Source organism: Antedon mediterranea, chromosome 3 (assembly GCF_964355755.1).
Source record: "Antedon mediterranea chromosome 3, ecAntMedi1.1, whole genome shotgun sequence".
Taxonomy (NCBI): Eukaryota; Metazoa; Echinodermata; class Crinoidea; order Comatulida; family Antedonidae; genus Antedon; species Antedon mediterranea.
In genome coordinates this window covers 35,382,493-35,406,963 of record NC_092672.1, presented here as the reverse complement: position 1 = coordinate 35,406,963, position 24,471 = coordinate 35,382,493, and the positions used below count along the sequence as shown (strand labels likewise).

At 33.2% G+C, this 24,471-nt stretch overlaps 1 protein-coding gene across 1 annotated transcript in view; it reads right to left on the bottom strand.

The window, feature by feature from the left end:
- Positions 1-7,324: 7,324 nt before the first annotated feature.
- LOC140045391 (clustered mitochondria protein homolog) overlaps positions 7,325-24,471 on the bottom strand; it is a 37,681-nt gene continuing 20,534 nt past the window's right edge. Inside the window, exons 8-30 of the mRNA XM_072090254.1 lie at positions 21,478-21,581; positions 21,347-21,390; positions 20,968-21,152; positions 20,667-20,769; positions 19,287-19,499; positions 17,570-17,665; positions 16,777-16,855; positions 15,872-15,977; positions 15,254-15,522; positions 14,588-14,715; positions 14,308-14,385; positions 13,776-13,919; positions 13,195-13,356; positions 12,575-12,641; positions 12,339-12,429; positions 11,769-12,010; positions 11,233-11,372; positions 10,893-10,973; positions 10,656-10,781; positions 10,281-10,496; positions 9,832-9,915; positions 9,615-9,739; positions 7,325-9,504 (exon numbers count right to left, since the gene is read on the bottom strand). Of these exons, the coding sequence (XP_071946355.1) occupies positions 9,276-9,504; positions 9,615-9,739; positions 9,832-9,915; positions 10,281-10,496; positions 10,656-10,781; positions 10,893-10,973; positions 11,233-11,372; positions 11,769-12,010; positions 12,339-12,429; positions 12,575-12,641; positions 13,195-13,356; positions 13,776-13,919; positions 14,308-14,385; positions 14,588-14,715; positions 15,254-15,522; positions 15,872-15,977; positions 16,777-16,855; positions 17,570-17,665; positions 19,287-19,499; positions 20,667-20,769; positions 20,968-21,152; positions 21,347-21,390; positions 21,478-21,581 (3,112 nt within the window). The 3' untranslated portion in view covers positions 7,325-9,275. The remainder of the gene's footprint in view (positions 9,505-9,614; positions 9,740-9,831; positions 9,916-10,280; positions 10,497-10,655; positions 10,782-10,892; positions 10,974-11,232; positions 11,373-11,768; positions 12,011-12,338; positions 12,430-12,574; positions 12,642-13,194; positions 13,357-13,775; positions 13,920-14,307; positions 14,386-14,587; positions 14,716-15,253; positions 15,523-15,871; positions 15,978-16,776; positions 16,856-17,569; positions 17,666-19,286; positions 19,500-20,666; positions 20,770-20,967; positions 21,153-21,346; positions 21,391-21,477; positions 21,582-24,471) is intronic.

Here is a 24,471-nt window from a genome sequence, read left to right as displayed (position 1 = left end):
AATGGTCAACAACTACTAATACTATTCAAATTACATAAAACAAACTTCTGTTTTGCTGCTGCTTTTTACCAAATTCTAATAGTGTCACTGTTGGTAATCATTTCGTGTTAATCACTTATTGGTAAGTTATTACTGGTAAGTTATACCACTCGCATCTATAGTATACCTTTGCTTGGATATTCACAAAATAAATTCATGTTTATATGCCTTACATACAATACTGTAAGTTACAGTATTGTATTGAATATAATATTTTGCTATTATACAATTTAATTTGTTAGGCCCTTACTATAGAAACCATTTTCCGAAACAGATTTCACTGCAGCTCGAGTGAAAATTGCGTCTGAGTGTCCTATAAAAATAAATATTCTTTCAGTTATTTGTGTAACAATAAATATAAAAATTACGACAAATGAAATGACAATATGAGAATTATGTCTAAATAGTTTCAAATTATGAATTGTAGTAAAAGTTGGCATTGGTTTTAATACTACAAATCACAGGTAATTTTTCCTACTTACACCACACACTTGCCGAAACTAATCAGAAGAGACTCGGCATTTTTGACATATTTTATTTATTTTGTTCATTTCGGCAAACACATTTATACAAATCTGCCAATACAAAGAAAAAACGAAATATAATAAAAGGCAAGAATAGAGTCACCTATACTATTTGGTAAACCCAGAACAATGCACAGAAAATAAACAAATAAATTAAATTCTACAATTAAAGCATCTACAAGAAAGCGACCAACTACAAACATTTTCAACATCAAAATTATTTCATAAATAATTATTGAGATAAACCTATACTTAATTTATAATTTTAAATAGTTTATCACTTTAAGTGCTGGTCTAAAAGTAGATGACCATATAAGGAAATATTTTCCTAATTCCTAAAACGAAACAAGGAAACAAGTATTGTATGCAAAACAATTGATTTTTTCAGAAATCAACTAAAACAACACGGCTACTGAGAAAAAAAAAATGATATAATTTGATCAGCAGTAGAGGTATCATGTTATACCAAAAACAGGAAATGCCAAGAAGCTCATGAATATTAATGACCCCATAGAAATTGCCTGACCACTGAAAAAGGGGTTTTAACCATGAAACAAAACGAATTATTTATTTATTTTCTTTTAAAATAATTATATTCATTTCCCACAGTATTTTAGTGCAAATGAGGTCGACTATTAAATACTATTCAAATTACATAAAACAAACTCCTGCTTTGCTGCTGCTTTTTACCAACTTCTAATTGTGTCACTGTTGGTGATCATTTCGTGTTAATCACGTATTGGTAAGTTAATAGTACTGGTAAGTTATTCGACTTGCATCTATACCTTTGCTTAGATATTCACAGAATAAATTCATGTTAGTGTGCCTTACATACAATACTGTAACTTATTGTATTGAATATAATATGTTGCTATTAAACAATTTAATTTTGTAGGCCCTTCCTATAGAAACCATTTTCCGAAACAGAATTCACAGGAGCTCAAGTGAAAATTAAATGTTCTTTCAGTTATTTTGTGTACCAATAAATATAAAAAGACATTTCAACTTCAATATAAGTTGACATGTTCTTTTGATTGACATCTTTAATTATGCCCTAAATATACTAATCGTGGGTACTATATATGATTAGCTTGAATGCATGCGGGGGTGTAAAATACAGTAATGTAAGGTATGGTTTATTTGGCAAAAATCCTGTTAAAATTAAAAAGGACCACACAAATTACCCCTATATGGGGCAAGCTACGCCAATCATGGATTAACAAATACAATACTACCATAAAAAAACTTCATCCACAAAATGTAGGTATATTAATTTGATTATTTTCAGAGTCATTATCTTTACTCCTCAAACCATGACACGTTCTCGGAGCATCTTAGTTCTTCTGGCAACCATGTTCATTGTGACGTCATCCAGAGACATCTCTGCAAGGATCCAGTCCGATAACACTACCTGTCTACTAGAGATGGATGGCACAGATGTCTTGCAAGAACTCTTGGAAGGTGATGCTGTCTTTATCAACGTAAAGTTGTTATCTTTTGTTGATGCTTCTGATTCTGTTGGAAAAAGTTTTTATGAAAATACAACAGTCATTGACGTCAACCATTGGGTTGTGGCTGTCGGGGAAATCGGTGAACTCCTTTTGACTTTTCCATTTGATTTTGAATTCCTATCACTGGGAACTCTGTCTCCTAGTGTGGAACACATCTCCTTAAACGTCACCTCCATACCAGAGTGTTTCTTTGAAGCTGACAACGAAGACAAATTGAACGTAATTGCAAATTCCCTTCTTCAGCTCGAAAGTGACAAAGATGCGAAACAAGAGGTCTGTATTGAACGACAGCTTGACAGTTTTAACGTATGGGATTGGTCTTTAGCGTCTGCGGCTTATTACTCTATTCTTCAAATCAGTACGTACTTTCAATGCTGGCAAATTTCAGACGATGGGTCAGTTAAACTTAGTAAATTTATGAAACATTCCTTGTATAAGATAATTAACTGGCTTAGTTCCATATTCGCACCCTATTTTATTTGGTTCCTTGTCTCGTTTTTGTGTCACGTAAAACCAATGACTGAGAACGGACAAGAATATTTGAGCTTACAGACTGATCTACCAATGGGGCCTAAGTATTTTCTAATACATAGTGGAAATCAGTATAACTGTATTTTTATTCTACGTTGGCTGATACTATGGGCACTTGTCGGTTTGCTACAATATATACCTTACATCATTGCTAATTTGTTGGACAGTAATTCTTTTAACCGTCGTCGTGCAGCGCTTAAAGTCATTCCAGAGTGTATGCCTCATTATCTGTATTGCCAAAGTATTTTCATTAATGTACCACTAATAATTTTTTGCCTCCTTCTGTTGATAAGCTGTTTAGCGCGTCAAGTCTGGGTTGAAACTCATTTAATAAACTTATCTAATTTGCACAAAATTAGAAGAAGTATGGATGTTCGTTTAATTCTAAAAAGATAATGAAACTTCCAAAAAATAATTACAGTGGTTTACACAAACTTTCGTTTGAAATGAAGGAACATATGAAGTTGATTGTTTCAATTTCCCACTGGAAGAATGGGTTAAACTGGTTTCGGGACTGTTTTACAAAAATAAACAATAAAGTAATACATATTACTATGCTTTGTATTCTTGGAGTACCGTTCTTAATAGGCTACGGTATTTTCACTATTGCTATGTCTCTACCAATTGTTCATATTTCCTTGCGTTTCATGCTATTACACCCAGTAGGCATGGTAAATAGTTGTAAAGTTGTGACAATCTACATAGTGATATTGATGTACGGTATTAATATGTTGATTGTTCTGTTTGCAAATGTAAAATTAATCACTCCGCACATATTTAATATTATTTGGTACTTCTACATCGGTTTGCTGGTGAACCCTGGTACCGCTGGAGCCGTTGCAGCGATTATTTTAATTGTGCTTGGTTACGTCATTTCAATTATAACAGATTATTACAAAGGATATGTGGTTCTCCTACAGCAAGTGATTTCAGCATTTGATGAGTTAATAAAAAATAACAAGGTGCAAGTTTCTGGTGAGAAACTGCCATCTTTTCCACAATTTAAAAACGATGGCGAAGATGGCGAGGAGCATGAGACGATAGTAAGTATTATATTGAACCTTCTGATGAAACGGAATCATTATTTCCTGAAAATTTGGTGGCTTCCACAAAATAACTACATTTTTTCAGATCAAACTTCTGCCCCTGTACAATCAGATAGCACTGCAGCAGAATCTGCTTTTAACCCGCAACCTACTGATACTCTTTCAGCAGGTCATACGTCTGTATCTGTACAATCAGATAGCACTGCAGCAGAATCTGCTTTTAACCCACAACCTATAGATACTCTTTCAGCAGGTCATACGTCTGTATCTGTACAATCAGATAGCACTGCAGCAGAATCTGCATTTAATCCACAACCTATAGATACTCTTTCAGCAGGTCATACGTCTGTATCAGTACAATCAGATAGCACTGCAGCAGAATCTGCATTTAATCCGCAACCTACAGATTCTCTTTCAGCAGGTCATACGTCTGTATCTGTACAATCAGATAGCACTGCAGCAGAATATGCTGAACCATCAAGTGATAGCACATCTTTACTCGTAATACGGCAAGATACTGAAGGCTTAACTGCAATTGAAAAGACTTTCTTTGACACCATTGTAACAAAGTATAGACCACCAGAGACCGAACGTCTAACTATAATCATGAAACTTCTAATTCTGAGCCTAGTAATGTGGGTAGGTTTCTCAACGCTAAAGACCATCGCTGATTACGACGAGTTAAAACAAGTGAAGCTATATGTAGCTGTTGCAATTGCTGGTATTGTACCTTTTTTTGAGGTATTACTACGGAAGAAGTCGGAAGAAGAGAGTACAAAAATTATCATTGAAAAACGCATTCGGCAAGACATTAAAGAATATTTCAAAACACGACTGTCTGAAAATTGGTATGAAATTATGAACAGTGATGGCGCCAACGACGGGGGTGGGAAGTCAAGGCCCCCGCGCGCGTTCTATTAGCAATTATACGCAATGAGCTGTGCCCAATGTTGAACGATTCGTACAAAGGGACACCGCCAGACAAGTGCGTACCTAATGTTTAGATCGACAATGCAGTGCATTTAAAGGGTAATAGCGCCCCACCTACCCCGACGTACTCGCGGTCAAAAATGGAACGTCACGTGGGTCTAGGCGCCTAATGCGCCGAAACTACTAAGTGAACGCAAAATATTTTTACTGTATATACAATTCCTCCACCCCCGCTGGCCCCATTACTGATTATTTAATAAAAGATGATACAACATAAATAGTATGTAGGACATTTAAGAAAATAATTCAATCTTTTGTGAGGGAAGATGGATGGATTGAATAATCTTTTTTGTTAATGATAGATCAACTTTGTATATAGATAATGGGAGAACAAAAGGTAAATTAGAAAACGAAATGTGTTTTTATTTGCTTATTTGTGTAAAAAAATGTTTTTAGAAATAGATATTAAATATTGATTGAAAGGTTACACACCATACAAATGTAACATTACGTTGTACCAGTTTCAATGTTGTTCCTTATTGTTACTCGACTTATTTACTGGTGTGGCCATTTCAAGCACCTAAACTTGTCATACTTGTTTTTTGCACGGATAGGCCTACTCAAGAACACTAAAATAGTGAGCTGTAGAGCCGCGTTGCAACGCGACTAAAAACAAGACCATATACATGGCTGCAGTCGTGTGCGTAAATTTTATTTGGTGTTTACCGAGGGTAGTAACAAAGTGCGAGGCAGCGAGGCACGCGAGGCAGGGAAGGCATGCGAGGCAAGTCAGAAATTTATGCGAGGCATCGTTTTACCATCATCAAAAAATGCGAGGCATATTTTTATCATTTCTCAAAATTGCAAGGCAGGAAATCACCGAAATTGAAGTAGCCTATAGGCCTAGGCCCGCTAGGCTAGTTTCCTTTTGCACCTGCCTTGTATTTTAACCAACTTTATCCTGAATACCACAGCTTAGAATTAGTAGGCCTACTTTAATGAAAAAAAATCACATAAAAGTAACAATAAATCCATTAAATTGGTGATTTTACAGACGTTGTTTTTCTCGCATTTCGCACACTCAATGTTCAATATTTTGGTTTCTATGGAACGCCAAAAGAGCAAAATTAATTAGAGGGCTAAAAACTCTGTGGAATCCATTTATATTTAACGCATTATTTGGTGAAAATCAAGTACAATTTCAATAGATTTTGTCACTGTCAGTAAGGAAAAATGTTACTGTTCACCGGTGTACTGTTGATAATGTACACGGTTTTGGTAACCTTTTAAAGAATAAAATAGAAAAATTCATCATAATATCCTTAGTAGGATGTCCTAGGTCTAGACTAGGTAGGTATTGAACATTGAATAAGTGAAATTCGCGAACAGTGTGCGAGAAACACGCCTGTAAAATCATTAATTTAAGGATTTATTTGTTACTTTTTATGTGATTCTTTCATTAAAGTACTCATGAGGTATACTTCTAAGGTGTGGTATTCACACGATAAAGTTAGTTATCAAATTTGGAGTAAAAATACAAGCGAAGGAAACTAGCGCCAGGTTTATTAGTACGTACATGGACAACAATAAATAAAAATCGTTCGTAATATACCTAGCTTACTAAAACAGGAATAGTGTATCATTATTAAATATTACACCAATTATTATTATATCAAAATTGATTAAATTATTTTCTACATAGGCCTCTTATCTAGGTTAGGGCTAAGCATATTAAGTTTAATTTTAGGCCTAGTATTACAATTGTCGGACGTAAGTCTTTTTTCACACGCGCTCCAGAATTCTGTCGCAATTTTTTTCTTTGCGGCATGTTATTGGATCGCCATATCAGTTACCTTTTATTCACCGCCAGTTATTGAACTTGTTCTGGCAATCGCTGTTCACCTTATTTGCGAGAGAGGTACACGTGTTGTTCCTAGAGAATGGAATGTCAAAAATGTCTTTGGCACGCCGCTCAGAGAGAAGTCTGTGCGTTGCTGCTGAAACCACGTGCTATAGGAGGGGAATGCACCACAATCCTCTGAGCTGAGGGCTGAATCATTCCGCTACCTGCTAAATAGTACAGAGGGATTTTCCATCTCTCGGGTCTACCGGATCTAGGCGCAGGGGTGTGACAAAATATTATTTTCACTCTGCTATGTTCGAGAGACATGTGAGTGAACACGCTCGAAATGCCAACAAACATTGCAGTCATTTGATGAGTGTGTCGCTATAACAATTATTGTTTATCGAAAGTTGAAGACTGTCGTTCAGATTTTTGAACCGTAGTTTGGGCACTTTTGTAAAAGAAAAATTTGACACGATATGACTTGAATGAAAAAACAATCGTTACATAAAAATAAACAACATGATGAGTGTATACACGAATCTATTTAGATACGCTTGTATCGATTGATTATTAGGCACGTTATAATAGCACGTTAAGATATGCCTCGCACCTTTTTGAAATTGTAAACTATATGCCTCGCACTTTTGGAAATGATAAAATGATGCCTCGCACAAATATTTGTCATGCCTCGCTGCCTCGCACTTTGTCAACACTCGTTTACCGACCGACATAGTGAGCTGTTGCGACTAAAAAATGAAGTTCGTTTATGCGAGCCTAAGCGTGTGTTGTCTTTATGATGTCTTTTAGGACCAAATTAAAAAAAGGATCGAAATGACAACTCGTACAATTCACACAGATATTACAAAAAAAATTGTCGCCGAGTAGGCTACAGGATGATTTTCATATATTCCGGGTTTTATTGAACATTTGTAGTACAGTGTTCTACAAACAATTGATGGATACAATGTTATATCTTAAACATTGTGAACAATAAAGACAATAATATTTCTAACTTTCAGGATTCATCACGCATACAAACCAATTTATGATTTAAACTACAAACCGTATTTCATAGGCCTAAATCAATAACTTCAAAACATTTTATTTATTATTGCGCAAAATATGCAACAAACCCAAAATATGAATAATTACTGTTACAACACAGTAACAACTAAATGTGAATTGTAACTTGAATTATCAAGTAAATCATTATTGGTAGTAGGTAGTGCATATAGCCAAATTTGAATACATTAAATTAAATGACCCCCATTGTAAATTTGGGAGTTTAAAAGATTATTGGCACTGCACTTAAAATCAAAAACACACAACTAACGTAATACCGTCTAAATTAACGGTGTAACAAAATGCCATTCTTTTTAAATTGTACATCCATTTGTTGAAATTTCAGCTAGCATAGTAAAAGTATGTGGCTATACACACAGCAGCTGTGCCTATACACACATAGGCAGTCCTACAGCTGTATGCAAGCAGCTGTGTGTATAGCCAGTAACTATAGTGAGATCCCACTATTCTGTAATTTACAGTAATTTACTACTACTATAGTTGCGGAATATGAAATATTAGTGTCAACTCCTGTATACCAATATACAAAACAAATTTAAGGGCAGACAAAATAAACAAGGTTTAATTACTGTTACAACACAGCAATTAACTATTACAAATTGTGTTTGATAAATGAATCATATTCAAATGTTATACTGTATTGTAATATTTAACATTATTGGCCAATTCATAATTATAAAAAAACACAAATATTGTTTGGTAAAATTCAATAATTTTCACCAACTTAAATTATCACTATTATTAACAATATTAAGACCAAAAAAATACAGTAGTGTCAATTTAATTTGGCAATGAACAAGAATTTAATCAGAAAACCCAATAATATTTGTGGGAGAATTTTTATCAAGGTTTTTTTCTACAGTAATATGGAAAATATGGGCTAATTGATTAAATATTAATCATCGCTATGTATTTAGTAAAAAATAAAAGATTAACGGAGAATAATCACTCTTAAAAAAATAAAAAGTAGATGATGAAGGTATGTTATTGCATTGTATGAGAACATTAATAGGTACACACACTACTGTAGGTCCAGTGTCCAGTCAGGCCTAGCAGTTACACAAGTGACCTAGGCCTAGCAGTTACACAAGTGACCTAGGCCTAGCAGTTACACAAGTGACCTAGGCCTAGCAGTTACACAAGTGACCCAGGCCTAGCAGTTACACAAGTGACCCAGGCCTAGCAGTTACACAAGTGACCCAGGCCTAGCAGTTACACAAGTGACCCAGGCCTAGCAGTTACACAAGTGACCCAGGCCTAGGAGTTACACAAGTGACCCAGGCCTAGCAGTTACACAAGTGACCCAGGCCTAGCAGTTACACAAGTGACCCAGGCCTAGCAGTTACACAAGTGACCCAGGCCTAGCAGTTACACAAGTGACCCAGGCCTAGCAGTAACACAAGACCTGACCTAGGCCTAGCAGTAACACAAGACCTGACCTAGGCCTAACAGACAGAACAGCTAGAACTAGTTCTAGCCACAATCTATTACTATTGCTAATAGAAGGAAGACATGTTTCGGCATATACATATACTTAGGAAGATGGCTAGTAAGTTTTTCAAACTATATTTTCTTGGACACAAAATCTACAGACACACAGACAGACAGCCTCAAATCCCTATCGAGACAGCACCATATAAATTTGTTTAAATTCATATAATTTGTTTTATTTTGTTATTTTTTTTTGTTTTATTTTGGAGGTAAAAGTGTATTTTTTCCAATACAATTATGTTTATAATTTTCTGTTCTTTTTGTTGTTGCTATGTTACCTAGTAACGCTGTCATCACTAGCTAGGTCACTAACAGGGCTACTAGGCTCCTCTTCCAGACTGCTTGGACTGCTAGGTTCGTCCAGTCCTTCATCTTCTTTCTTCACTTCTGTCTGTGTATTTTCTTTCTCCTTTTCTGTATGTTTTTCTTTCGTTTCCTTTGCCATTTCTTCCCCATTTTCTTCTGTTTTCTTTTCACCCCCTTCTTTAGGTACTGCTCTTACACTGTAATGTAAACAACATTTTTTTAATTCATTGTTATATATACAGTATGCACCAATATGAAAAATGTTTTTTTCATTTTGTAAATAAAAACAATAAAAAGTTAAACATACGTAAATGGAATACGAAATATTCCATTGATCATGTCTATGGTTTCTAGAACACTAGAAAACGATGGTGGCGTTATATTAAACGGCTGCATAGCTGCTCGTGGACCGGCTTTCTTTATTTCATTCATCTGTAGAAAGACAAGAAATGTTATCGTAAACATGCTCTACAAGAATACTTTATTTTGATTTAAATATTATTTTATTTTTTAATAAAACCTACTGTTTTTTGCAAGGTGACAGCTTGGTGAGTAAGATACTTCAAACATTCTGAACTTTCTTTGGTTTTGTCGTGAGTTTCACCATACTGAAAAAAAAAATATTTGTAAATTAATAATGCAACTAAAGTTATTTAAAGAAAATGCAAGCCTGTAGCCAGGAATTTTACAGTGTGGCAAGTTTCTGACAAAAGGCTAGCTAGGCTAGCTAAGCCTACCCAGCACATCTTCTGCTGGTCTCTTTTGAAAAGGTCACTTCAGGCAACAAGGCCATATACATGGCTGTAGTCGCGTTCTCAAATTTAGGTTAGTGTTTACCGACCGACCAACCGACATAGTGAGCTGCAGAGTCGCGTTTGCACAAGCCTAAAAAGTAAGTCCATTAAAACATTTGAATCCCACTGACTATGGGCTTACAACACTTGGGAATACAGGTGACAAAAAAGGTACTTGCATGTTGTTTGTAGATTTGATATGCTCCTTTCTCGTTCTTCAATGCACCTCGGAAGTTGCCCTTGCATGACTGCACACGGGCAAGCAGGTGGTAGCCCAGGGCCGCCTTCAAGCTTTTAGCACCATGAAACTGTATGCTGTTATACAATGCAGACTGAAGGAACTTGATGGACAAGTCATACTCGCCGACACCATGCAGTACTAAACCAATGTTACTCTGAAAAATCAACGTAATGTTTGTTTGTAAACAAAGAATGCACTTTTACCAAACAAAAACAATCTTATAATATAATTATTATAATAATAAAATTGTAATAATAATGTTTACAGTAAACTACTAGGTAAACAGAAATTATGAGTCAAAATTTTTATTTACATCAATTTGAGCAAATTCTGGATGGTCCTCTCCAAATACGAGCATCGCCAAATATCGTGCACGATACATCAACTTGAGGGCGTTTGTCACTTGATTACTAGCGAAACAGTACAACGCAAGGTGCATCTGAAATGAACCAATAAAAATATTTCAATTTGTGTTAACACATTATTCAAGAGGATTTCAAATCGCGTCAGATTGAGATGTTTTATTATTCAAATAACGAGTAACACTTACATATTCTGTCATTGTGGTTGGATGATCTAAACCGTTACATCGTTCACTTATCATCACAGCTTTCTCTTGCATGTCTAAAGCCTACCACAAAAAAAGTAAATAATTAAAAACTTTGAACAAGATAAAATACTTTTATTGCAACTTTTGAATTACTTGAATTATACAATATATTATTATACAAAAAAAAAACCAATATTAAAAAAATACATGAAAACATTTTTATAAAAAGTGAAATCAACTATGTTGGTGGCAAGGTCTGTCTTTCATTAATAAAAATAAAGGTTGGAAGTCAGTCGACTGCTAACCAGTTGAGTTTCAATGCTAACGTGTATGTTGTTACCTCTGGTAGTTCAGCATTGATATAATGCAGTTTAGCCAGTGTCCTCATGCATGTCCCTATCTCGCTGTGCATTGGTCCATACACATTAGTGAATAAGTTCAACGATTCCTGAATCAATTCAGTAGCATCACGATAAAGACCTGAATAAGATGATGAAATCATGTCAAAATGTATTTCATTGCTTGGAATATAATACATAATAGGTTCGCATTGTATTGTAGATTTTACAGATTACCATCTACATGCATCTCAATAATACTGTATTTATCAGCAAATGTTTTCATAGACTCTTCTCCCAGACGTGCTTTGGGGTTTGTAATTAGTTTACAAATTATCAAAAACGTCAGCCTCTAGAACTATAGCTACCACTTGATATAGCTTCTGAATGAGTATGTCCTCTTGGGACATAGCTGGCTAAAGCTGCGGCGTGATAATTTAACTTAACATGACATGATTTAGATGAGAGTTTTCTCGCTGTCAACATCGCAACTTGAATCGTCATTTGTCTAAATTAAAAACTAGTATCCAATACCAACCTTGCTGAATCTTAGCCTGTCCACTCTGATAGAAATTATAAGCATCGCTCGCTACTGGATTGATGTGTTTAGGTTGTGGGAAGACATTCAAGATATCGTCTTCTGTAAACGTTGGCTTCTGTTTACCGTCAAATACATACTCGCGGATAAGTAGCTGCAAACCCATCCGACGACAGAATTCTCGCAAGAGCGTAACTTTCTGTATTTGGAGATTTTGCAGCATTGTGTCTTTGTCTTCGCATCTAAGAAGAACAAGAAAATTACGGGCTTTTTATTTATTATTTATCTTAATGTAACTAGTTTATAGTGGGCCTCCTATCACAAGCCTCTTGGGGTTTCTTGGAGGTCCACTTTCATCGTCATTAAACTTTTTTACACTTTCTTTTGATTTCAGGATTTCTTTTATATTATTATTATTTGAATAAATAAAGAGATTGATTTGATTTGACTTGCATACAATATACAATATTCAAATTCTATTTTTTTTTACTTTGATAAAATAAACAAAACAATAGCTGCTTTGTCAAAGCACAATAATATCACAATATACAGATTTCAATTTGTAGCTACCCTTCTAGTTCAAAGTGAAAATAATCCTTGATCTCTATTTTAATGCTTGACCACAAGTCCAACGGGGTCAAGCTTGCCCATCCATTGTTGTCTATCAAAAAAAAACCAATACTTTTGTTATTAAAACAGTGAAATAATTACCACTAAAATTTTACGCAAATGTATTTGCATACATGTGTGATTTTTAAATTAAAAATAAAGTTTGAATGAATTAAATACATGTTTTGTAAACTAACCGTTTGCAATTGTTGGCAATGTTCTATTTTTCTTTTTTTTGTTCTTTTTCCTTCCATATCCATTCATCTATGAAACGAAACAAACATATAAAATTCATATTTCTTAAAGCTCTGTCTACACTATCCAACTTTATGTGACAAAAAAATGTGATGTGCCCATATATGGACATGATGATGTCATATCACTACCATATTTGGGCACATCACATGTTTTTATTAAACTAGTTTGATAGTGTAGACAGAGCTTTAAACCCTAACAAAGGCTCAACTTATTCATTCATTCAATCTTTTATTTCGGAATCTCTGGTCCAGTAAAATTATGTATAAATTTATTAACAAAAAAAGAAAACTGCACTAATTATTACTACTCATCTCAGGATTGCATTCTACCTGGAGAGCATCTTTCACTTATATAAGACGTCGTCTATAATCGTTGAGAATAAAACATTTTTACTTGAATTAAGCCTACACATCAGGCGATGTATCAATTTTCTTAAAAATTCATAAAAAGAACAGCTTTTATCTTTACTGTAAACCGTTAAACAACATACAATCTGCTTGAAGGTTAACATGCATACATTATCTTAATCTTAAAGATTTATTAATTGATTTTACTTTACCTCATCTTCCGTCTTTGCCGGTAGAGGATTAGCAAATGAACTTAAATAACAATTAAGAAACTGTGTCTTAGCGGCAGCCAGGTTCACCATACCAACTCCTTGCATATATGTCTTGTAAATGTGTTTAGCAGATCGCGTTATAAGCTCACTGACCAGTAGTTTCTAAGAAAAAAGAAATTGGCTGTTACTACCAACATACAGATATAAATATGTTTGGTGATCAAGAAATTAAATTTTAAAAAACATCAAAACAATTAAAAGGCAAGCTGGATATAAGATTTTTTTTTACAAAAGGTCTTTCAATTCAATTCAATTTCTTTATTGCTGCAAATGCCATCAAGGGCTAATATCCGCTAAACATACTACATCATACAAACATATACATATTTACATTTAAAATTTAAACACATACAAATTATAGTCATTACTACTGTAGTAGTTATTTTTTAATATTGTAATTATTGTTATTATGATTATTGTTATTATAATAATTAATATAAGTGTAATAAATTATAGGTTACATCTTAAGGGCAGAAAAATATACTTAATTGAATATTTGGTATCATAAAAAGTGTACTTACATAAAGATAAGTAAGTAATGCAGCATTCTGTACTATGGCTGTTACTGTACCAAGATACCTCATGTTGATACCCCTTTGATGTAGCATTTCAGTAAGGGTGGTTCCATCCAATGGTGCTATAGTGTGTTCTTGACATTCACGTATCTAACAATGCACAGGGTATAGACAATTTATAGCATATCTTATTTACAGTTAGTTAAGGGGGGGGGGGGGAGGAAATGGCTGTGATCATGTTACAAAGTGAGTTAAGAGTTATCAAAACAATATAGACTATCTGATAACACATAAAAGTCCTAGAAAGTAGGAAGCTTTCTGATATTTTCCCCTGACTGTTTATGTAGAAATAAATCAAATACAAACAACAATGTAATATAGTAGATCCCGTCTTTGAGGATAATTTCCTATGAATTGTACATGTACACAATATATAACACAACACCAAGCCAATCCCTATCCAGGGGACACCATATTAAGAGAACCCTGTTCACTAAATGTTTGGTTTGAGTTCTGAAATCAAATATATTTAACTTACAAATGTTGGAATTTGGACGCCAAGCACAAAGTGTGCTGCGTCAATAATAATCTTCTTTTCTCGTTCAAATTGTTCGGTCTGGAAAAGACAAAAATAATTAACTAACTTAAGTATATTAGTGAAAGCAATCAACTTTTATTAAACAAAATTATGAATATTTATGAGTGCAATGGTAAAAATAATTCCATGAGGTGAAAAGTTCTATTGTATGGGCCAATCATCATAATGACAAGAATCTACTTAGGTATTCTGTACCCAAATAATAAGCAATTCTACTTACGCCCTCGTGAGCGTGGATGACGCCGTCCGAGTAGATGTCCGGGTTAAAGCGGATATCAAACTCTGTGTTACTGAGAGAACCAGCAAACAGAGCAGCCTTCTTGATTATATCAATATGATTCTCACCAACTATACAAAAACATAATTAATTAATACAAAAATTAAAAATTATTGTATCTTAAGCTCTGTTTACATTATCAAACTAGTTTGGCAACTAGATATGATAGTGATATACCCAAATAGTGATGCGACAACATCATGTCCATATATGGGCACTTCACTTTTTTTTTTTTACAAAAAGTTTGATAGTGTAGACAGAGCATTATTAAACCCAAAATCAAGAGAATACAAAGTAACTTGCATACAGTCAACTCTCCCAATACCGGACACCTTTGGGCCGGCCAAATAAGTCTGGTTTTCCGGAAAGTCTGGTATTCGGAATGTGTTTTTAATGGTAAATATAAATTTGGGACCTTTTGGTCCTCAAAAAAAGTCTGGTATTGGGAGAGTTTCTGGTTTTCAGAGAGTCCGGTATTGGGAGAGTTGACTGTACTTGCTCACAAATTTTAAAAACAGTAGTACAAATTTATCTTGAATGTAATTTCATTTTTCTCTGCCTATTTTTGTTTCAATATGTATTTTACAAAAACAGATAACAGTTCATTACATGTTTCCTTCGTAGCTGATATCGTATTCAGCTTCTTTTCTTGTTCTGTCATATCGCCCTCTGTTGGTGTTACTTCCGTCTTTTTTACTTCTTCCTCTCCCTTTTCCGCCGCCATTCCATTGGGAGTTGATTCCCCGTTTACTTTTTCTGAATTAGATTCGGCTTGTTTATTTTGGTCCTTGTTGATTTCATTATTACTTGTTTGGTGTTTCTGTTGTTCTTGCATCAGCAGGGACGCTGCGTAACGTATAAACACCATGTATCTATTACTGCAAATTAAATAAAATTAGATTGAATGCCTGTATCATTCGATACAATGTACTAGAGTAGAACTAATATTAAAGGGACACCTTTGATAAAGTATTACAACATATTGCACCTTCGTTGTATCACAACTAGAACAGGGAGTGTCTCAAAGGATTGGCTCTGTCTACACTATCAAACTGTATGTGACAAAAAAATGTGATGTACCCATAATATGGACATGATACCATATTTGGGCACATTACACTATTTTGTCAAACTAATTTGATAGTGTGGACAAAGCTTAACATCTTTTGTATACATATTTGTATACATTATATTTTTAATTTTGTTGCTATTTCTCTGTGGACTTACTCTATAAAGCTCTCTACAAGCTCAGGCCTAAGCCTACACAACTTGTGTCTGTGTTCACGTGGAAAGCCGAGTGCCTTTATTTCTTCTGGAACATTATCGTTTCCCACTGAAACAAAACAAAAATCAACAGTTTTTGCCCAACTATGGTAGTGATATGCTCAAATATGGTAGTGACATCATCATGTCCATATATGGTCACATCACATTTTTTTTCTGTCGCATAAAGTTTGATAGTAGAGAGGTTTCGCAATCTTACGAATACGATAACGAAAACGGATACGTCACGCACACGTATTCGTTTTCGTAAGCCATAAAAAAAATCTGTTTCGCATGGCAACGAAATATTGAGGCGCGCGTCCAAAATATGACTGCGGTAAATTTGAGCGAAGCGCAGGTATGTTTTGCTTGGTGCTTGGCTGCCTAGGCCTAGCGCAACATCAAAGCGAGTGAGGACTTTAAAAACTGCTATTTATCAAAATTGACTTGGCATTTTAGTAAATTACTTTAGTAAATTACTTTCAATAAATCTATAATTATATTATAATCATGAATCATTCCTGATTCAAATGCAAAATGTGCAAAATAGATCAAAAACTATACTCGTTTTGTAGTTACGAATATGACTGGTGATATTTGTCAACACGAATACGCTTTACGAATATGAAATGGGGATCAGCTCAAAAGTTTCAGAAATGTATGCGTTTTCGTTATCGTATTCGTAAGGTTGCGAAACCTCCCTAGTGTAGATAGAGCTTTAGGTCTGTCTACACTATCAAACTAGTTTGAAAAAAAAATTGTGATATGCCCAAATATGGTAGTGATATACTTAAATAAGGTAGTGATATGACATCATCATGTCCATATATGGTCACATTAATTAAATATAAAATGAAAATATAACTCACAAGGCCAGTAGTTGGCATCAGTTGGAAAGGTACGTAGAAGATCCAATATGTAATGTCTTCCATCGTTGCCACGTATTCCCTATGGATTATTTAACAATATTATTATTATATTCTTCAAAAACAGTTGTTCATCATCTCTAAAGCTCTGTCTACATTATCAAACTTTATGTAACATCAAAATGTGATGTGCCCATATGGACATGATGATGTCATATCACTACCAAATTTGGGCACATCACATTTTTGTTGTCAAACTAGTGTGATAATAACTAGAACAATTTTACGGTTTACATTTATTGACATTTCCATACCCATATGTTTCAGACAATATGCACTCATTAACAGAGAATAAACGGGGTTTTTTTTGGTTAAAAATCTATATTTTGAGGGTTGGAATATTGTGTATGAATATTCATGATGAATAAATTAGCATAATTACTAATGACATTGGTTTGGTTGAATTAATTCCTTTAACGATGGAAGAAATAGTTAACTAATTCATCCATTAAGTTAAGTACAGAAAAAGAATGGAAAACAAAACTAAAGCCTTGTCTACACTATCAAACTTTACGTGACAAAAAATGCGATGTGCTCATATATAGACACGATGATGTCATATCACCACCATGTTTGGGCATATCACCACCATGTTTGGGCATATCACCACCATATTTGGGCACATCACACTTTTTTGTCAAACTAGTTTGATAGTGTAGATAGAGCTTAAAGCTTCACCAGTTTCGAAATACTTAAAGCTTTGATGAGAGAATTTGATTGAAGTGAATGTACTTACCTTGCATTCTATTGATGAGTATATTTTGACTTCTTCTTCCTCGCTGTTGATAACTTTATGCGGCAATATTTTGAGATGTTGAGCAGATTTTGTTAACTAAATTCAGAAAGAAAACACACTATTAATTCAACTAGATTACAAAATAAATAAATAAGTGTTTCTTTAGTTTATTTTGTTGTGATGCATTACTATATACTACAAGGTTTATTTTGGTTGACAATATCGTGACAGACGTGAGGGAATATTTCCTGCAACTGATCAACTGTCACTTTAATCATCCATTCAGTACTGATAAAGAAAGTCTTATCTGAAGGTGACTATGGAAGGCTCCAGAGGCATTAATATACTTCGACCTTAGTTTACAGAAGATTAAACATATTGTTAGAATACGATGTATTAACAGTATATATTTGTAATGATGGTCTTGTGTTGCTTTTATTGTGAAAAATAGATTATATATTAACTGTTACTATAAATATATGTTTGTATAAAATTGTTGTTGAGATGAATAAGCATTAATTATTTAGATTGTAAATATTTAATTATTAGTAACCAATTAAAATATCTATTAACAATAGCATTTTGTTAGCATTCAAACTGTATGAAAGCACAGATATAATGACAAAAAGCAAAGAGATAATAGAGCAGCTATTCAAGAACACACTAAAGCTCTGTCTACACTTATCTGACAACAAAATGTGATGTGCCCATATATGGACATGATGATGTCATACCTCTACCATATTTGTTCATATCACTACCATATTCGAGTACATCACACTTTTTTTTAAATAGTTTGATAGTGTACACAGAGCATAGCATTGTAAGGTTAAATACTGTAAATATATAATACATCAGTTTGCAATATGAATGCACTAGAATAAAGACAATACAGACAAAACATTAAACTTATTATTATGCATAAAATATCAAATAAATTATAATTAAGTTACAATAAAGATTTATTATGTATAGAAGTACATCTTAATGTGCAGTATACAATGTACTAATAATAGAGTAATAGTAATCATAAATGTATTGAACAAGTATTAAGGGTACTCATTAAAAAACGAAATCGGATTGATTGACATATTAATTAAGCTGTGTGTGTGTACACTCGTGTACAAAACTCTCTGAAGGAGACGATGAATTATAAGAGATCTAAAAATCTGAAGTATAATTCTATTCTCATGATTTGCTAGTTTTTGATTGAATGGTAATAAATGAATAATGCATTGCAATATAATTTTATAATATTAGAATATGTTTATGTTTATACTTGATAAGCACTGTCTGTGAATCAACAATATCTCAAGTGACCTGGGTTGACCTGGGTTAAATAAAATGACCTGGGTTGACCTGGATTAAATAAAATGACCTGGGTTGACCTGGATTAAATCATATGACCCGGGTTGTAGTTGCATTGTAATGCATATAATTACTCTAGCATTTTTTGTCCTTAATTATTATTAGTTATGATTTATGATTAACAATAGTAAAGTAAAATAGTAAAGCTCTGTCTACCCTATCAAACCATTTTCGACAAAAAAACTGTGATGTGTGCAAATATGGTAGTGATATGCCCAAATATGGTAGTGATGCGACATCATCATGTCCATATATGGGAACAAACATTTTTTTTTCAACATTTAAAGTTTGATAGTGTAAACTGAGCTTAAGATGTAAATTAATTCTACCAATTCTACTATTAACTTACAAGTTCTGTGTACTTTTCATTTGAGACTACCGATTTTCCAAAATCAATTGACCCGTAGATGACGGACTCCTCCTGCTCTCGCTCCAGAATGCCTGGGATGATGGACTGCGCTGTAATTCTGTAACCACGGTAATCAACGACAACTGTACCCAACGTGTACAAACCCTCAACATCAGCATTACAGTAGGCTTTCACACCATGAAGATCATTGTTCTGAAAAAGGAGAAATTTAGAAATGAAAATAAATTGAATACAATGAACAGAGGTAAATATAGAATACATTAAAGGTGTATTTTCCCCCTGACAAAATAATTCTTAACTTTTTTGTTGAATACGCCATTTGAATGTCACATAATACACAAAAAATTGAATGGCCATACAGAGAACGTCTTTGATGTCGTAGAAGTTTCAGATATTGACTCGGAAGAAGAAGATCATTATTGGTCAGATGAGGACTTTCAATGATTACAACATTTTACAAACCCTAGACTAGGCTAACTCTGGTTTTTATAATAAATGTATTTAAATGAAAAAATGTAATTTAAAGCAAAAAATAGTTAAATTTAAACATTTATTTTGTCTTTTTATAAGTGAAAACATTTTTATAATTTTTTTTTCTATGGAAGTGATTAAATGATTAAAACTACATAGTGGTCTGATTTTATAACCTTTACTTTCCATGTTTTTGGGGGACAATACATCTTTAATATATAATTCTGGCTACTAGCCATCACCTATGTTTTAATGTCCACACTAAATCCCATTCAGTAATTACTACACTTTTACAGCATAGATGATAAATCAGATTTACAAATCCAATTTGAAATTATTTCACCGATTTGTCGATACAAGCATCTACTTATCATTTCCAATAAGCTCAATGGCATTTCTTGCTAACAAGCACAAGCATTTTTAGGAATTATTTTATTATTTTGTAAGGCTTTCTTTCAAAACCTGACAAGTGCCACTAACAAATGAGTTTTAGTTGTCACAAATTTGGTACATAATTTATTAAAAATAAAATGTCACTTTTAATATTATCACAAAAAGATTGTTTCTCCAAGTATGATATGGTTTGAATATGAACACAGTAGAATATTAAGGGAACACTTTTGGGGCCCAACAAAGTGTTACCTTAATAGGTGTGTCCCCTAAATAGGAGTTGGCTAGTGTTAAAACATATGTGCTCCTCAGGGTTCAACACATCGTCCCCTTAATAGGTGTGTCTCCCAAATAGGAGTTGGCTAGTGTTAACATTTATATGCTCCTTGTTCAAAGAATAGACGTGTCCTTGGGTTGGCTAGTGTTAAAACATATATGCTCCTTGTTAAAAGGATAGGATCAAGGTTTTCCTTGAATAGAGGTGGGGCTTCTACTTACCGGTGCAACATAAGCTGCATGGTCTCCACCTAAATCTTTATAATGGTCTTTGACGTCAAATCCCAGGCTAAAGAAGATGTTGTTCCAAATAAACATCTGCTGCCTACAAAAGAGATAAAACTTTCATTTTATTCTTCTTCTAGTATTTTCCGTAATATTTCATACATTATTTTAATCAATATTTGATGTTCCTTTACTAAAAAGGAAGTTACACTTCGTGCTTGGAATTTCTTAGCGATACTTGCAAGAGAGGAGGTCCAATTAAATTTGGAATTAAAATTGCACAAAAGTAACGACTTACTTAGATTCTTCACCAGGATTGATTGCCATCACGTTTCCATCGATAACGGCAACAGCGCCACGTGTTGCTGCCATCACGAAATCACTATGCACTTTGAATATCGCCCTCTCTCGTAGTAGACGCTCTGGCAACTGCTTTCTGGGTAATTCTCTTGTTGTCATGGTTTCCTCGTTCCAGTCTCGAGTCTATATGCGTAGGAGAGATACAAGTAGTTTTTTATGTTAACACAAGAGATTTCTTAGGTATGTGTTGTGTTTAAATTATTCTGGGTGGAAGGGCTTAAAATAAGCTTTAGGCCGAGTTGAAGACTTTGATAGACTCTGTCTATCCAGGCATTAAAAGAACTGTACTTTAATATAAATACAAATATTTTCTTTACCTGTCCAGGTATATGTTCCTCATATCCAAGTCTTGAAGAAAATGCTGCAAAAAACAATGACAAATATTCAAATTAATTCATTGTTTTATAATACACTTTTCTGTTTTGAAAGTTTCGGTTGAACAACTCACCATCTTCAGCACGAATAGTATCAACCGAGTGCTCCGTAGAGGGCGCTAGCCAACTGAATGTTTGGAATGGTGTAGGAACTCTCTCAAATGGATGACGATGTGATCTAAATGAAACAAAAACCAAACTATTAATGTATCATCTTTCCATAAAGCTCTGTCTACACAATCAAACTAGTTTAACAAAAAAAAGTGTGATGTGCCCAAATATGGTAGTGATGTGCCCAAATATGGTAGTGATATGACATCATCATGTCCATATATGGGCACATCACATTTTTTTTATTAAATCACAACATTTAGAAAGCAAGAAACATCAGGGTCACTCTTCCCTGGTAGCATAAAAAGTTAGAGAAAGAATTGAAGAATTCTCAAAAAAGACAATTTTAAAATTGCTGACTTTAGACAAACAAGCATTGCTACTTAAGTACCTATCTCAAGGTAACAATTTATTAATGTATTTATATTAATGATGTAACAAAATTTATTACATACAATGATATATGGTATTGATACCTTATCTTAGCACTACTGCTACTATAAATAAAGCTTCTGTTTGATTATGTATGAAAGATAGATAGAAAAAAAATCAATAAACTCATGACGCAACAACATTACAAACTTACAATTTTATAGTTTCAAATAAAGCATCATGATTTTAAGTGGAATCATGTCAAAAATCATACACTATTGTAACTGAAATGGACAACTAGAAAAACATATATTAAGGTAATTTTAAATATTTCTTTTCCCTTAATGGCAATACTTCTTAATTTTTGTACAGCGCATTATTAAAACCAACACGACACAAGGCCCAACGGTTCAATTTGATACCCCATATTCAGCAAATTATACCAATAAAATAGTATGACTCAATATAATATAATAAAGATATAATATTATCAGGCTTAGTTATTAGGATGAGTTAGTCATTGGAACAACCAACAGGAAAAGGAAGCCTAAATAAACCTGAAAAGACACAAAACACATTGAACTATTAAGTCAAACGCTATTATATATTTACTACTAAACTGGTTATTTAAAAAAAATAATGTTTATGCTGACCATCTTTCTGCTAAAAAATAAACCATTTAATTTGTGGTTGGTCGTTAACTAACATTACCCAAAATGCAATGCGATCTGGTGGTCATTTAAATAACTGTTATTTGCGTTGCATATCGATAATCAATCAAATGGCGTTATAACACTGAATTAATTGGGTGTTTTTAACCGTTATTTTCCGGCTTGAAAATTTGTCCTGTTTCTTCTCCCAAGAAATTGGGGTTAATTTATTTACATAGGTAAAAACCGTTTTTTTTTCGCAGTAGAAACAGGACCACATATTAAAGCAACAAATAATCAACAGTCTAGGCAAATGGACTATAAAAAAATAAACTATATGCATAATGAGCCACGTTGATGACGGACTCCTCCTATAAGCCAATCAATAGAATGTTTGGTTTTCTATTAATACAAACAACATGAATCAGATTTATGCGCAAGTACAATTTCATAAAAACAAAAAATTAGAAATTCAAATGAAACGTAAATAATTTTTTTTTAAACAATAAAGAGACTTTTATGAATTCTATTCAGTTGTACCCTCATTTTTAAGAACAAAGCAAAGTAAAAAACGTTGATCATTTTCCAATAGCGCTAAATAAATACAGGATGTATATTCACAAGGTTATTTAATACACAAATACACAAACTATATGCTGTTGGATGGTGTAGTGAGGCCATGTGGTTAGCTGAGGTCAAAAGTTGAAACACGTGCAGCCATGGCACAGGTTTCTATTGCTTCACAACACAATAGCTTATTAGACATTATCATAGAATACACAATACAGCTCAGGAAACAATGTTCAGTAATGTGGGAAAGGCAGAAATGTGGTTATTAAAGGGGCATAAGTTGAGTTGTCGCGTATTTAATGATATTTCCATATATTCATAGAATGAATTTTGTGGTTGTGTATGCTTTGTGTATATGGGATTGGGTATTACATTGTTAATGAAATAACAAAGAGGCTATAAACATTAGGATTCAGTTGATGATGATCATGCATATTACTCTATATATTGATCTAAAAATGTATTCTAAAAAATAAATACAATCTATATAATACAGAAAACAAGTATATGAAAATAAGAAATGACAATTCAGTTGATGATGATGATGATACATATTATTTTACATATTGATCTAACAAAAATATATTTAAAAATAAATACAATCTATATTTAAATACAGAAAACAAGTATCAAAATAAGAAATGACAATTCAGTTGATGATGATGATGATGATGATGATGATGATGATGATGATGATGATGATGATACATATTATTTTACATATTGATCTAACAAAAATATATTTAAAAATAAATACAATCTATATTTAAATACAGAAAACAAGTATCAAAATAAGAAATGACAATTCAGTTGATGATGATGATGATACATATTATTTTATATATTAATCTAACAAAAATATATTTAAAAAATAAATACAATCTATATTTAAATACAGAAAAAGTATATGAAAATAAGAAAAATTCAAAAAAATTTTGTTACATTGCAATGATTTAAATGAAAACAAAAAACGGACGAAATTGCAAAACATTAAAACAAGACCATATGCGAGTATTCTATTTAGTTATGTATAGGAATCGGAAATTGTTCCCAATGGAGATAAATGAAGATGCCATTAAGAAAGTACTAACTACTAATTTGTACCGCATTCTCATACAATCTATTAACTTTTTAACTTTATAAACATACACAAAATGACATTTCCCTGCTAGCAGTATTGAAGATAACATTAGCCATACATTTAGTACCATACAATTTTGAAATTACTAAAAATCATTCAAAATGTCCACCCAATTCAAAGTAGAAAAATAACAAATATTTTAATTTTTTTTTTAAATGACTAATAACAAGGTTACATATATTACTCAACAGATATAGTTTGCTTCCTGTGATTGGTTCATCATT